The sequence below is a fragment of the Haemaphysalis longicornis genome, unplaced genomic scaffold, assembly GCF_048455015.1.
Source record: "Haemaphysalis longicornis isolate Haplotype H1 unplaced genomic scaffold, Haemaphysalis longicornis Haplotype H1 scaffold_12, whole genome shotgun sequence".
Lineage (NCBI taxonomy): Eukaryota > Metazoa > Arthropoda > Arachnida > Ixodida > Ixodidae > Haemaphysalis > Haemaphysalis longicornis.
In genome coordinates, this window is record NW_027526225.1 from 99,266,605 (window position 1) to 99,281,858 (window position 15,254).

The window sequence follows — 15,254 nt, forward strand, 5'->3', positions numbered from 1 at the left end:
TGCCATTCGCCTCGAATGTCATTCGGTATTCTCGTGTAGCGCCGAACTAATCACATTTAGAGTGAATGACACTCACTATAGATGTCACTAGATCTGCCATGTGACAGGGGTATAACTCTACGAGCTCCAATGCCAGGGGAAGAAGACGGACGCCTCACCGATGATCTCGTCGGCGTAGGGCGTCCGGGCGCCGAGCACCCCGCCAAAGCACTTGGGCTGCTCGTGGCAGAAAGGGGACTTGAGGGCCGTCTCCCCATCCGTGTCCACCGAGCACCACTCGCAGCCCAGCACGCCCAGGCAGTCTCTGCAGAGCAAGAACCGGACGACAGGGCACGGTGGCTTAATGGAAAAGGGCCAACGTGGTACTGCGCACTGGGGCCAGAGAAATATCAATCTCCGAAACGACAACAAAGAGAAGCTGGCCGTGACATTCAAAATCTCAGGCGTGTATTTGACTGTTTGAAATGAGCAGCTATAATGAAGGGGAGCACCTCAAATAATGGTTGTGCTTTGTGAATGCAACATCAGTGGGCTGGCCCCCCTACACAACCATGGCTGCCTACAAAATGTATGAGACGCTTGAGGACACGCTTCCAAGCAGTTTATGGTGGGCCCTCGTGCATCCCTTTGTCACTTTTGGCAGCACCATCGTGATAATCTGTGCTGTTTAACTGCCTTCGATCACCTTTCCAATGTAAGCCCCGTGCCTCAGGCCACTGGCAAGCAAGCAGTGTGCGCTCACTGCAAAACCACCTCAGGCTTGGGAACCGCTCCAGTTGTGGTACTAACCATTTTGTGAGCCTTTTGACTGAAGGTATGGTTCACAACAAGCCTCTCTCATATTATGAAGGGAATACCGCAAGGCGATTCATTCTAAAGGCAGCAAAAACGCTCGTCTGTTCTGTTCACCAAGACTTCCATTTGATACAGTGGCCAGCAGGTTTCCCTTACCTTCATAAGAGCTCTGCATTAGGCATATTGTTACGAGGATAAAAGAAGAGGGAACACAATGTATTCACACTATTTACAGTAAAGAGCAACGCAGGCCGGAACCCAACGTGATACTAGTCTTCCTTCGAGAGCACATAAACATCCCTTGTCTTCGTCATCAACACTAAGCAACGCTGACGGTTAACATCTTTCATCCTCGTAACAATATACACTAGCAACCACGGTAGTAAGGGCAACAGCTGTGCAAAGTGGCAGCTCACTTCTCGCTCATCCTGGAGCCGCACTCGCTGTTGAAGCACTGGGGCAGCGAGTCGAAGTGGTAGCTCTCCAGCTTGGGCAGCTGGGGCGGCCGCGCCGAGCGGGGGCAGTTGCTGCTCCTGGGCCAAGACAAGACGAGACAAGCCGCACGGGTGAGCGCACTGCCAGCGGCACCGCTTTCTGGAAGCTAGCAGGCAGAGACGACGACAGCAGGCGGGACACGCAACTGAAGGGGTCCCAACTTGATGGAGAATCAATTTGGTTGGCTGCGTCGGGCCCCAATTTCTGGAGAGCAGCGGTGAATGCAGGACACCCTTCCCACTATGGCTAAGGACGGCAGTTACCGTGTTTACTCGCTTCTAACATGCGCCCGATTCCCACAACAGGAAGAAAAGAAAAGGATGCAAAAATGGGCGCCACGGGTCAAGCCGTCAACAAACAGTGGAATTCAACTTCTTTACTGCATAAAGCAGCTCTTCTTCAATCTCGAATCACAACGTAATTTATGCACACACAGACACAGGGGCCACACTCCCAAGTGCTCCATATCAAGCCCCCTGCTCACCTGTCCTCGCTGTGTGCCAGGTCCCCAGTGCAGAGGTTCATCTGCAGGGGACACTCGCAGGGGCATTCGCAGTCGCGCTGCTCCATGCGGTTGCAGTTGAGGCACAGACGGTCCACCTGGCATCGTGCAGTGAGAAGGGCACAGGCGGTCACACCTCCACGCGCACACAGTCACAATGTCAGTAGAGAGGTGCAAAAAATAGCCAAATATCTACAATAAACGACTGCCTTTCTTCCCCGAGCACACCATATTTTTCCTTTTCCCCCCTTGCTCAAACTTTGCACGGAGATCACACTTCACGATCTGTTTCACTCAAAACAAGAACACCAACTGCACTCACCAGCACTCACTAGAAATCGAATAAATGTGATTTCCACCTGCGGCCAATTCGGTGAAAAAAAAAAAAAAAAAACTGACCACCTTAAAAGGGCGGCGCCACCTGGCAATTCTCAGAACGGTGGAGCTAAATGCAAAGGCAGATTAAAAATCTCTTAAAAAAAAAAAAAAGGACTACCCACAAGTACTGAACGACAGTCAAGAAACAAATCGAGATGAAACCCACCATGCTGCACGGACAGAAGGCCCTCACAGTGTCACAGGTGTGGTTCACAATGCCCAGAAAGGCGTTGGTTCCGGGGATGGCAGTGATCTGAAAGAGCGGGGAGGGAGGGGGGGGGGGGGGGGGGGGGGGGGAACCTAAGTCACCGACCAATTGAGCTTCACCCAAACAGAAACACTTTGCAAGGTGTCTCCAACAAGCTCAACCTGACCATGATTTCATTTTAGCCGTTGGGTGCAGGCTACATTTCATGAAATTTTACTCTGTCCTGCTCCACTTATGCAGTTTCATACAACACACGACGCCACTGCACAAAACAGAAACTACCTGAGCAGTTGAGATTACGTTTTCAGGTCCTCTGAGCTTTCACTTCTTCTTGAGGTAAGGGGATCGGACAGGCATCACCTCAATTTTCCTAGGGGCTTTGAGCACAGCCAACAGGCAATCAATTGCATCCACACTGCCAGCAACTCAAGTGTGTCAACTCCCTGCAACCTCATTGAAGGTCTGTGTAGAAGTCAGCCAAAAGCAGTGCTTGTTGCAAATGTGAATAGCCCAACGGAAGACACGCCCACCGGCAGGGCAATGAAAGAAGCATTAGACAGTTTTAGTTGAGCGCACGCAAGAAAAAGCGGGAGCCGCGCGCTTTGCATGCGCCCGCAAGTTTGGGAATCTTGCGGTGCGGGTTTTGCGGGCTTTGCGAGCCACGCGCGAGGCCCCTCCCGTCCTCTTTCCGGTCTCTCTCGCCCGTGAACGAAAGGAACAAAGGAACGGCGTCTCCCCACAAACTGGTTTACAGCTTCTTCTGGCTAGGTTTACGTCTGGCGCTGGCCGACAACCACATGTTTCGTTCGCCAATCTGGCATTCAGTGGTGCTGCATGACGCACAAAGTGCACATTTCGGCGTGCAATCAACTAAAACTGGTTCTTTGTGAGAACATTGCTGCACGCGCTGCGCTGCCGCTACGTGCGTGCGCAACTCTCTGCTTACGCTCAACTAAACCTGTATATTGATGGTGAAGACAACTGATGTTTGCATGTGGGACAGGGTCAGTCACGTAGGCATGTCAGTAGGGAGCATTCTGTGCTCGCACCTTAGTGTTGCTTGTTCTGGCCATAAATAAGTGTCAGCCACCGGCTTTCCTGTTTAGTGCAATGCACTAAAACATTCGACGTTCTGCTTTTCTTCGGCAGAAACTGAACGATAATTTGCCCAGTTCCTTTTTCTTCTACGTCAGTAACAAAAATAACTCGCAAAGGCAGCTTTGGTGCCAAAAACTGTGGCAACTTTGTGCCAGACGTTGCCAGGGCAATCCGGATGCATCGAAAATTGATGTAACGTTTTTCTCAGAGGTGCTAAATGAGCCCTGGGCAGGCACAGTGCTCGTCAAGCAGCTGAATGCAACGTCCCTCAGCAGACGTCGCGTTTACCCCGTGCACGAAAATGCCCATGCGGACCGCACTGCCAGTCACACACACACACAAGTGGCCAACACGAGGTCAACCCAATTCCTTAAAACCAACCGTGCTTGGCCGATGACCTCACCTGGTACTTGGCGCAGTGTTCCCCGTGCACAGAGTTGGAGAGTATCCCTTCCAGGCTGGTGTTGAGCTGTGCAGGGCAGGAGACAAAAGGCAGTGGCGTTACTTTCCCCTCAAACACCCCAGCACCTTTTTAAAAGCCATCATGCCTAAACGACAGGCACACCGCAGACTAAGTCCGTGATGCCCCTGCAACACTGCCCGCTACAGACAGCCGCCCAGTGTGCTGAGCCACCCTGTGTTACAAAATCAAAGCCACCAGTGATAGACAATGGCAGTTTCTGGAACTAGAGATATGGAAGGCGTTTGCACCTGCACCAGACAGTGCACTATGCCTTTAGAGCTCGAAGGCCTGCCTACCAGGCTCATTTGATTTGTTCGAAGCATCTAAATACGCAGAGGAAGCCAACCGGTACAGAAGCACAAAACATTTTTCTTACGCTATGCAGTTAGGGTTGTTCGTTTTCAGGTTTTATATTTTGTTAAAATCGGGTGCCATTTTTCGAAACTGATATAATCGGGGAGAAATCTGGTTCTTTCTTAAGCATTCCAAAATTTTTTTTTCTGGTCACATCAATAGATGTCCTATTCAACAGACTCAGTTTATTTTATCAGAAGATGTCACTAGCTGCTCTAATGCATTAAAATTAGCGTTTTTTTTTTTCAAGTTGGTAATTCGGGGGGGGGGGGGGGGGACATCAGGGTTTTCTAGCAAATACTCTCCGACAATTGCCGTTTGTTCGGAAAATAATCAGTAATGATGACAGTAAAAAGCACTGGCAACGTATAACATACGAAACAATTTTATTAATGAAAAGCTCGTCATTGACTTTTACACTTCCTTGTTTACATACATTATCATCATCTGCTTGCGCAACTGGTCGTATCCATTCGAGACCTGTCTGATTGTTGAACGTATCTAAGCTGGGAGAAAGTTCTCTCGACTTCACAGCTGCTTCCTTTAATTAGATTTGGGGAGAAGTCGAGATTTATCCAAAAACGAACCCTAAATACAGCGCTTTTCTCCCCTTCCCATCTGTCGGTTCATACAGGGACCAGGGTCTGCTCACAGAAAGCAGCCAGACAGGAGGAGAGTGCACGCACCTTGTAGAACCTCTGCACCGTCCAGTCTCCGTAGTTGTTGCACTCCTTCTTCTTCACGAAACCCTTGTGGTTGGCAATGTCGCTCACCACAAGGGGCTCCTGCCACAGTGGGAGAGGCGGAAGCAAACGCCGTCAGACGACAGAGCACGGGAACTTTGAAATGGCTGAGAAATATTAGTTTATCGCCCAGCCTTCGCGTTTCTCTAGGAACGAAACAAAAGGAAAGAAACTGGGCACCTTATAAACTACAGCAGCCACAGAGCTGCCTGCTCATCCACGTTCTGTGCCCACAAAATCCCTTCCAATGATGAAGTTAAGGACATGAGGTTACTGTGAACCACACTGTGGCTGTGACCGGTTTGACCCAGAGCCTTCAGTGAGCACTGTGCAGACTCAGCAGTGAATGTGTTCCTCTGCGCAGAATTTTATGATTCAATCAATGCACTGCTTTAAAATTCCGGGCTCTAAATTTTGGGCGCGACACATTGGGCACCTCCACGGTGCTTATGCAATACACGACACGGGTTCGATTCCCAGCCGTGGCAGCTACTTTTCTGATGGAGGCAAAAAGCAAAAACGACCGTGCATTCAAGATTTTGGCGCGCGTTAAAGATAACCAGGTGGTCAAAATTAATCCGGAGCCCTCCACTACAGCGTGCCTCATCGCCTGTGTAGCGTCGGCGCGTTAAACCCTAAAATCAACCAATCAATCAATCAATCAATCAATCAATTAATCAATCAATCAATCAATCAATCAAATCAGTGCTTACGCAATTCACCGCTCGACCACAAGGCCGACCCCTGCCACAATCCTTCAGGGACGATAGAAGGCATCAAAAAACAAGAAGAAGAGGGTCGTCCTCCCACCTTGCGGGTGATGTGCTGCTGCTCCAGTCCTGTGGCCCTGAGGGACGGCTCCATGAGGCTGGGGTGGGCTATCAGGTAGCCCCGGTCATCCACAATGAAGCAACTGGGAGAACCAAAGGGGAGGGAGCAGCGACTCAGCCCCACACATTCGCAACAGTGCATCTCAAAGCACTCAGGGGGGAGATGCATTAGCGAAGAACGCGGGGAAAAAGGGAGACGGCTGCTCACGCTATCTTGTCCTGCTCGCAGACGTTCATGTTGACGGGCAGCAGCTTGTAGAAGTAGCCCAGGGTGAGGTCCATGCCAATGACTGCGACCACCGCGTCCGAGGGGCTGTGCAGGGCGTCCGGCCTGCATCGTCATGTGCAAGGAGCTCAGCACAAGTACCAAAGCATGCGCACCCAATCAGCACACACTCAGCAATGAAGCTCGCCTGCCCTACAGCCCCTCCAGGTGGCCACATGGTGCGGCGACAACATGCGTGCACATTACAGCAGGCTTGGAATGTGCTACCAAAACGAAAATTCTCATAAATGGGAAGGGGGAAAAAATTGACCGTATTGACTACCAACATCCAAGTAGCTTTCCATGCAATCCCATTCATAGGGATAGTCTCACAGAGTGGGTTGAGAAGCTTGAGAAGCTTGGGCTCTCAAGGAGGATGCCCAGAAGGGCTGGTGAGGAAACGGAAGCAAAGAGACAGCCAGGCAAAAGGCCCTAGCCTAACACAACCCCCTCCAAGATGGCATAAAACATTTGGCCACGATGGTGCACCCCTGAACCTGTCATTTGTGCAATCAACCAGGCCAGAGTGTCAGTGCATGCTACAGCCAGTCTGTGAACATTGCGACCTTCCTAACAGCAGAGCGAGGAGGCTCCTCACTTGGCCTGGTAGACGGTGTGGCTGAGGGTGACGATGTACCCGGCTCCCCCCATGTCCAGGTAGGGCGCAGTGAGCACCACCTTGCCGGGGTGCTCGAGCGCCCGGGTGTACCACTCCCGCTCGGTCGGGTCGTAGCTGCGCTCCAGCACCGTGCCGGGGTAGGTCACCATGGCACCGCACGCCGTGGCTGCGTACCTGGGGGAGGGATGATTTCACACGGCCTGCTGTCACGCAACTCCGCTCTTTGCCCTCGAGGTGAAGATCACCACAAGCAAAAAGATGAGGCCGCTGCTTCAAGAAGTCTGCTGCAACAATGCTGTACCCCAAGACAATGCTGTCTCCTCCATTTTGCTGCCCCAAAACACACGTGCCGAAATCTCAGCAAAACCCATGGAGCCTGCTACATCCGCAAGAACTATATGATGACAGCGCATGCAGCAACACTTTTAGCACAACACAGCAGGCTTAAACTACAATGTGTTCATAGCTTTCACATGACCGAGCTCACAATTACGAAACAAGAGAAACAAACAAACACGGCTGGTGACAATTACGAAACAAGAGAAACAAACAAACACGGCTGGTGAAAGAAGAATTTTGTACCTTACCAGTTTGCTCGACTATCTTTCTTACCTAAAACACAGGCTCATTCTAAATAACACTGCAACAGCTTCCACACTTAGCATCCCAAAGAGCTCACCTGCGCACTACGTGCTTGGTGAACTCGCTGTTCTCGAAGCTCCTCTTCCACTCGGCAGTGATGCGCGAAATGGCCAGCACCTCGTCCCGCACGTCAGGCTGCGACAACGCACAACAGAACAACGACGTTTCTTAAGACATGCATTCATCGGCAATCCTGCATACACGTGTGTAGCAGCCCAGAATGGCTTTCAGGCAAAAGATGGTTCCAACATGAACGCTGCGGCCAGCAACGGCTGCTACGCTTCGGCATAAGGACGGAATCGCTCATCACGCACAAATAGACCTCTGTCAAATGCACTACAAGGAGCGAAGGAGGGATGGATCGCTGTGCAAGGGGGCCAGTGGGGCAGACGGTACCTTGAGGCCCGGGTTGGCGATGAGCATGGTGGTGTCAATGAGGTAGGCCATGTAGCCCTGCACCCGCGACTTGGTCTCCTCTTGCGACAGGTACTCGAAGGGGGACAGGAAGCACGCCGTCGACAGGAACAGGGTGCTGCCCGCTGCAAAGGGGGAGGAGGTCAGCGGTCATGGACAAACAGGCGGGCAACAATGGGCAGACCACATCCACCCGTGAAGTGATCTGGGCACCCATTTGTGTCGTAGTGGCAGGCAAAGTTCACTCCCCAAGGAAGCAATCTTTGCCCCCTCCTCTTCACTGTCCCAACACATGTTTTCTTTCCCTCCAGAAACTTATCAACCCTGGCCAATCACGGTTCCACGGGAGGCTGTCATACGAGAAACTAGCTCAAACGATAACTGTCTCTTTAGAAGGACAGTTTCCGGAAAGCTCCCTTGCTTTTTTCCTGCACGCCACTTAATCAAATGAAGGCAGTGGGAAAGAAGACGTTGTCTGAAGTTTATGTATTCAGCTAGAGTACAAATTTCGGGCTTAAAATACTGGGCCCCTTCAATTACCCATCCTAGACAATTTGCCTTCACTCGACAACGCCCTGTATTCCTATGGGAGTCCTCGGATTGCTGTCCAACTATACAAGACTGGTCAACTGAGGCAGCCCAGTGAAGCAACAGCTGGGTCATACAAGACCGGGTTTGGGCTAAGGGTTGGGCACAAACCCCGCACGGCCCACTTACCGAGCGTGGACAGCTGCTTCATGTGCCTGCAGAGCTGGGGAGGGGCCACCAGGTAAAGCCGATGGTAGTAGAACTCCCCGACCGCGTCACTCGCCACCGTGCCCCTCAGCACCGGCTGCCGACGACCCGGCTTGAGGCTCACAATGGCCATCACGTAGGGCGTGGCGGCCACCTGAAAGGTGAACAACAATGCATGACCCGTCAAGACCACTGCCTGGCAAGAGGGAAGCAGTGACTCGGTCACTGTGCTTTTGCACCGGATGCCTGAAAAGTACACTTCAATACGAAGATGCTGAACCACTGAAGTGGACCACATGATAAAAAAATTCCCCCGCATTTCCCCGAGGGGGAGAATGTGAAAGTGCGAATGCACGGTTGTCGGCCCGCTTGCGGCGCTTGCGCTCGGCCCCCGCAGCCCACCGCCTCGCCGCCTTCTCTTCCATCTCTTCCATCGGGTTTGTAATATCACGTGTACACCACGCAGTTATCAAGCCGCTATAACGCCGCTGAGTCGCCGACGCACGCCGCTGACGACGTAGTTTGAATGCGTTAAAGATATAAGGCGCGTCTCTAACACTGATATCAGCGTCGCGTCCGTGGCTTGGTCGGTAGAGCGTCGCGCTGCGGCCGCAAAGTCCTCGGATCGAAACCTGGCACCGGATGCTGTTTCTTTTTTAAATATAGAGGAGCACTGCGGACGCCGACGCCGCCGCCGGCGGTGGATGGTTTGGGGTCGCTTATAAAGTGCATTCGCACTTAAAATTAAAGCCGTTCCACTCAACGTGAAAGCTGTCGGCAGTGCAGAGCAGTGATTCACCACAATGGGCTGTAGCGCCGTTACCCGCTCACTGCTACCACCCAATGCAATTCAAATTTCCTGCCACTGCAGTGCTCGCACCAGCGGGAATCCTGTTACTTTTGTTTTGTGCTTGCTTTTTCCTCCCGCACGTGCCGGTGTTGCACAGCCACTTTTTTTCGCTTACTATCGTGAAAACCAACCCAACGAGCGTTCCTGACTAAATGAACGCGGTCGCTGCCGGTTAATTACGTATATTTTGCCTGAAATGTACCTACAGTTTTCTTTGTGCTAAGCAATGGGGAGATGTATGATAAGCGCCAGCGGTTCACGAGTTTCGAACGCTTATGACAATATAAACCGCTTGGCTTTTGAAGCCTCTGGGTTATGCTGCGACAACAGAACGCCGTGTGGCTCTACTTGGGTCCACCAAGCGAGCTACAATGACAAGGCGAGCCCCTGAAGTGCTCTGCACTTAAAAGGAGAACTCATCTGCTTGTGATAAACAATTCCTTTCACTAAAACAAACGTGCTCATACACGTCTGCCACTGCGTTTCTATATTTTCAAAATTCGATAGCATTTCATCCAATGTTTCGTAGAAAATTAGCTTGCGTAAATTGTGCATTTTTCTTGCGTAAATTGTGCATTTTTCAGCTACACCTTGTGTCGTGCTACACGTTCCGAGGCAACATTCCACAACTTAAAAAACAGGACACAGTAGAACAACAAAAACAACAACAACAAATTTTACTTCTTTAACTTTGACAAAGTGATCCAACCCCCACATCCCTGCCCACGTGACAATACTCAAGAACAGAAACACCAAGAGAAACAACATTTGAGGATTGGTCCGATTCCGACCCAACTTACCCTCGTCCAGCGGTAGACGACTTCGGAGAGCTGCTCTTCAGCAGGCTCGGCTTCGACGAGATTCGTGGCCTGATCAGGTGACTCCACTACCGATGCGAGGGTCAACTTGTTCTCGCCACCAGAGCCACTGCACAAGGATGATGCCGGGACAAGATGTGAGCCCCAAAGTGCAATGCAACTTCAAAAGATTGTACCTATACTCGCCAAACTTCCCATCACCCCACACACAGAAAGTACATCAACAACACATTTCCTGTAAGCTGGAATTCCAGAGAGCTGGGTCGCATCACAAGTCAAAAAAATTTTCAGGTCAGGCTTCATGAACTGAACAGTTTGCATGATTTCTTTTTGCAACGTTTTGTACATTTAATTTACTGAGCCAAGGTCATAGTGGTAAAAGTTCCCAGCTCATTAAATGATCTGTTTCTTGTAGCTCTTTTTGCAGAAAGGGAAGGAATACAATAATGTTGGTGTCCACAAGGTGATGCACACCGAACAGGAAGGAATTCATTCCAAAAATATTGAATTTGCAGTCAGTTTTCGATTATTTCGATTTAATTCAAGGTAAGAAAGACATGGATATTCACAACCTTCTATTTTCTCTACTGAGTACCCATTCCTTCAAAAACTAGCTATGCTTTGTACGGTGTACCTTCCGTGAGTAACCCCCAAAGCTGCTCATGCTCAAAAAGTTTGGACGGAAGCGTCATTACACTGGATGAAACTCCACAGTGGAATAGCTCTTCTTGCACTGACAGAAGAATAAAATAAGGACAATACCGTTTGATGCGCACCTGCACCACACACAAAAGAAACCGGGGGCAGGGCAACTTTACACATCCTTTCCCACTGCGACATACACATCCACACAGGTGGTACAAAACTGACTTGAGCAGGTTCTCCCGAACTGCGTGGAAGCCTGGCCGGTTCTCCAGGTGAAGGATGTCCGTGTGCATGGGCTGCTCCGACACCGACGACGGCTTGGACAGGGCTGGGTGCACCAGGGCCACACCTGCATGCACACACCAGAAGATGCACTGATAGGCACGCCTCGCCAGGGGTTTTTCCAGGAATCGAATCAGGGGGAAGAAAGGGGGGGGGGGGGGGGGGGTGCAGGTGAAGTTTATCTAAACTAGGCAAACTGTTTCTTTTTCGCCCACTAGTTAAGCAATATACGTCTATTAACCAAACGCTCATCCCCGTAACGAACGTTTTTTTTTTAAATTTAATTTCTTTATAAAATGTGCGTTAACTCTTTCGCTACCGCGCCTATCAAAATCGATCAATTTGATCGATACTTTTGGGGGCGCCTTTTCATAGCGTTCCAGGCGTTTCTCGAACAAGTAAAGCTGTTCGGAGTTAGATCAGAAAATGGCCTTTCAAAATCAGTTTTGTTTTCATTTTTGCAACGGAAACGTGATTTTTGACACGCTTTTGAATCACCTGGTTGTGGAAAAGGGGCGTGGTCATCGCGCCTCAAGGCTACCAACGAAGAATGCGTGCAACTCGTAATTACTCTGCACCAGCGCTTGTTTTTTGCTATCAGGGCGTGAATGGGGAACTAGCAAACGATTTTCAATCGTCAGGTTCACGCTCTGACAGTAATATTCCCAGAAATCGGCTGAAAATGTCAAGCAGTGCCTGGTTGCAAAGCTACTTTATGATTTTAGGCAGTTTTATTGCCTTTGCGCAAGTTGTCCTAAGTACTCTGGTAGTTCTACTTACCCCAGGACCATTCCCAAACAGTTTACAACAGTTTCGGTTTCGTTTCTGCATCGCGAAATTCATATTTAGCGCAACTACGCAGTTACCCAACTTCAAGGCTAACTGCCATGGCGCCTGAAGCGTCCGCGACTGATCCTCGAACAAAGCACGCCGCTCCTCATTTCCCCCCACCCTAACCCGATTTCTGCGATAAGAACTTCAGATGCAAGTCAAAAGGTCACACCCAGTCGCCAGATATCTGTTCCGCCGAGGACAGCGCTTCAAACCGGCCTTACACTGCCAGCTGTTCGCCTTCCAGTTTCGTTTTCATGCGAAGGTATATCCGGGTGTCTAATGTTGCTGCTTAGTTGAACTGTCTATTCGCACGGAGTCTCTGATAAGTTTTTGTACTGTTTCATTTAAAAAATGTTAGGTGGCGCTGCAATAGAGGAGGCTCGTTGTGCTGATCTTTTTTAGCGCGCGACTGCTACTCGGCCAAAGATCGCAGGGGACGATTCTAGCTCATCGTACCTCATTTTTGCGAGCAAGGCTACAATTGCGAGTAAGAAGATGATAATAAAGCTCAGCTTTATGTTTTGAGAGATAACTGACCGTGAACGACAACAAACATCAGCCACGGCGTTCCGTTTTCAACTTCATGCATGTTTTTTTCTGCATCGCGTGCTTGTCCCAAATATTGTGCTCGCTGTAAATGCAAAGTCAGCCATTGACAAGATGTTTTTACGTTATGTGGGGGCAAATTGGTGCCTCTGATAACGTCAAAACGGCCGGATTTATTCCAAGGAACCACCCAAAATTGCACAGTTTGAATTAGAGGTTGGGCTTCACCGCATGACACGAGCACCGTGCGTGCTAACATTTTTTTTTTATATCTGAAAAACTGTTCCGCGCAAGTCGACATTTTTTTTAGGGTGTGTTTTTGAAATGTTTCCCTGCAAAATGTATATTCTAATTTTTTTCTACTACCGGTGGTTTGATATACACAACTCCTTTTTTATCATTTTTTTCGACAACTTGACAAAACTTTTGATTTTGATATTTTTTTTCACAACTATGATATATGAAAATCTTTAAAAAACTGGTGTTATTGGAAAGGCCGTTAAATAATCTGCATTTTGTGCTCCTGCAATTAGTGCCTAAATAATTTTTTAGCAGAAAAAAATATGTTTTCTTGGACCCCCCAAAATTGGTCAATTTTCTGCGGTAGCGAAAGAGTTAAGTTGTATCACTTGTTCCCAATAATTTAACTTATAAAATTTGCGTTAAGTTGTATCACTTGTTTCCAATATTGATTAGCGATGGTTGTATCTAAAAACATTCGCCGTTTATAGTTTTGTGCCTCAAACCACATCCCTTCTTCCTTTTTCTTTTCACCTGACGTCCGCTGCAGCTAAAGTTTCCAGTGAGACTTCATATTTTCAGAGAAATTTGGTCCCTGGTTGGAAGTAAAGCCCCTTAGATTAAAGGAGACAGGTGCGAATTTTCTCTTTCTGTCTTGCCTAAGATGATAATGCAGTGGTGTTTCACTCCTCCTTTTATTGGGGCTTGACCAGACTGCTCAGACGTTTAATACAAGAATTGACATGGGGAAAATTTAGAGATTCGAGGGGAGGGGTGTCCAGCAAAACTAAGAGGGTCTACACACACCCTAGGGGGTGCGTAGGGAAATCACTGCACCTGACTGGCTGGTGTAAACCCATGGGAGGTGTCATCTCCTCCCCAAATCTGGTACTAAGAATTGGAATTCAGGGAATAAACGATTCTCAGTTTCGAGCTTTTAGGGTCAATGAGGAGCCTGATCACATGTTTCCTCTGTTTAGAAAAAGTTTAATAAAAGAACCGAATTATGCCCTCATTACACACCAATTTGCAGCTTTCATAACATCCACCTAGATAGTTTTCGCTACACAAATACATTTGTGCAATAGCTGCAAAAGCTTTGAGTAGCCCTCCAATCAACTCTGATTCTTTCCATTTATTATTAGAGAGTTATAGCAGATCGGAAAAACGGTTCCGGTACGGTATGCAGTACCCGTTACCAAGCCGTACCGGAAAGGTTCGTTTTAAGAGTTACAGCAGACCGTGACATGCTACCGTGACTGGGAGTGACTTGGGTTGTATGTCGTTTGGCAATTTTTCGCGAGTCTGTGGCGTTTCCTGTGCTGAAATATTAGTTTTCTGTCCTCAAAAGCGCTAAGGCAGTATTAAAAAAACATCCAACGCCCCTACGGAGATTCGAACTAGCGACTGGGTGAACATGAAGCGGGCATTTTACCTCTATGCCATCTCAACAGATGGTGCCAGCGGGTCAAGCTAGGTTCTCAGTACATACAGCTGGCTGTTTCTAGTTTTTCGTTGTATTTGAGTCCCTCACACTGATACCGCCTGTTCCTCACTTGCCGATTTGCAGACGGGCCCCATGTTGCTGTTAATACTAGTTATGTAGCCGGATCGCCTTTATTTAACCTAAGAGAAGCTATCGTACATGCGTCGCTCGATGACACAAGCCACGACAGTTGGGTCGGGACCGTGTTTCGCTTGCTGCTTGAGCTGTCAGAATAGCGCGGATTTCACTTGTTGCAACCTCATTTTTCTTAAACGATCTCATATTTACAATCCCATCGACTAGGCGTGAGCCAAGAGTACGTCTAACAAACTCTTCCAAAGCGGCCGTCCGCTTTGGAACGATGGACACGGTACGTCTTGGTACTGTCCGGCCAAGTCGCTTCAGTTTACGGTAGGGTTCTGCACATGCGCGGTGGTGTCCAGATGGTAGACGTTACCGGACCAGAACTGTTTTTCCGGTCTGCTATAACTCTCTATTCTACGCCTGCAACAACAATTTTGTTCAATAATCAACTTTGGCATCATGGGGGATTGAGGAACAGTTGATGGGGAACCTATGTTGTACAATTCCGACTTGTGCCCCAAAACTTCCAGTGAAAAATGTAACAAATTTGTAAACTACTAAAACAACAGGCACCCTTCAATGTCATAATACTTACAACTGTTCCCTAAACGCTCTGCCCCTGTTCAACCACTATACAATAGTGAACACCTTACAGAACCAGGGTTGCCACCAAATTTGCCAAGCTACCATTGTCTGCCTAGTGGGGGGGGCAAACTAGAGGGTTTGAACGGGGAATGTTGCAAGCCCAGCGCACGAACCTGACTTCTCCACGAGGAAGCTGTAGACGTCCTGCGACTTGGAGAAGTAGACGACGTCCTCGGCCATGTCGGACACTGAGATGTCCACCCCGGCCACGCCCAGGAGGAGGCCGTGGTGCACCACCGCCTTGCTGATGCTGATCACCAGGTCTGCACGCGGGGGGCAGGGA

At 49.3% G+C, this 15,254-nt stretch overlaps 1 protein-coding gene across 1 annotated transcript in view; it reads right to left on the bottom strand.

Moving 5' to 3' along the window:
* The window catches only part of LOC144163075 (VWFA and cache domain-containing protein 1), a 58,722-nt gene that overhangs the window by 3,959 nt on the left and 39,509 nt on the right, over positions 1–15,254 (bottom strand). Inside the window, exons 12-26 of the mRNA XM_077693873.1 lie at positions 15,085–15,234; positions 11,080–11,203; positions 10,192–10,318; positions 8,524–8,695; positions 7,789–7,931; positions 7,430–7,527; positions 6,730–6,924; positions 6,075–6,197; positions 5,847–5,949; positions 4,980–5,078; positions 3,880–3,945; positions 2,337–2,423; positions 1,775–1,890; positions 1,212–1,328; positions 159–304 (exon numbers count right to left, since the gene is read on the bottom strand). Coding sequence (XP_077549999.1) covers positions 159–304; positions 1,212–1,328; positions 1,775–1,890; positions 2,337–2,423; positions 3,880–3,945; positions 4,980–5,078; positions 5,847–5,949; positions 6,075–6,197; positions 6,730–6,924; positions 7,430–7,527; positions 7,789–7,931; positions 8,524–8,695; positions 10,192–10,318; positions 11,080–11,203; positions 15,085–15,234 — 1,866 coding nt within the window. The remainder of the gene's footprint in view (positions 1–158; positions 305–1,211; positions 1,329–1,774; positions 1,891–2,336; positions 2,424–3,879; positions 3,946–4,979; positions 5,079–5,846; positions 5,950–6,074; positions 6,198–6,729; positions 6,925–7,429; positions 7,528–7,788; positions 7,932–8,523; positions 8,696–10,191; positions 10,319–11,079; positions 11,204–15,084; positions 15,235–15,254) is intronic.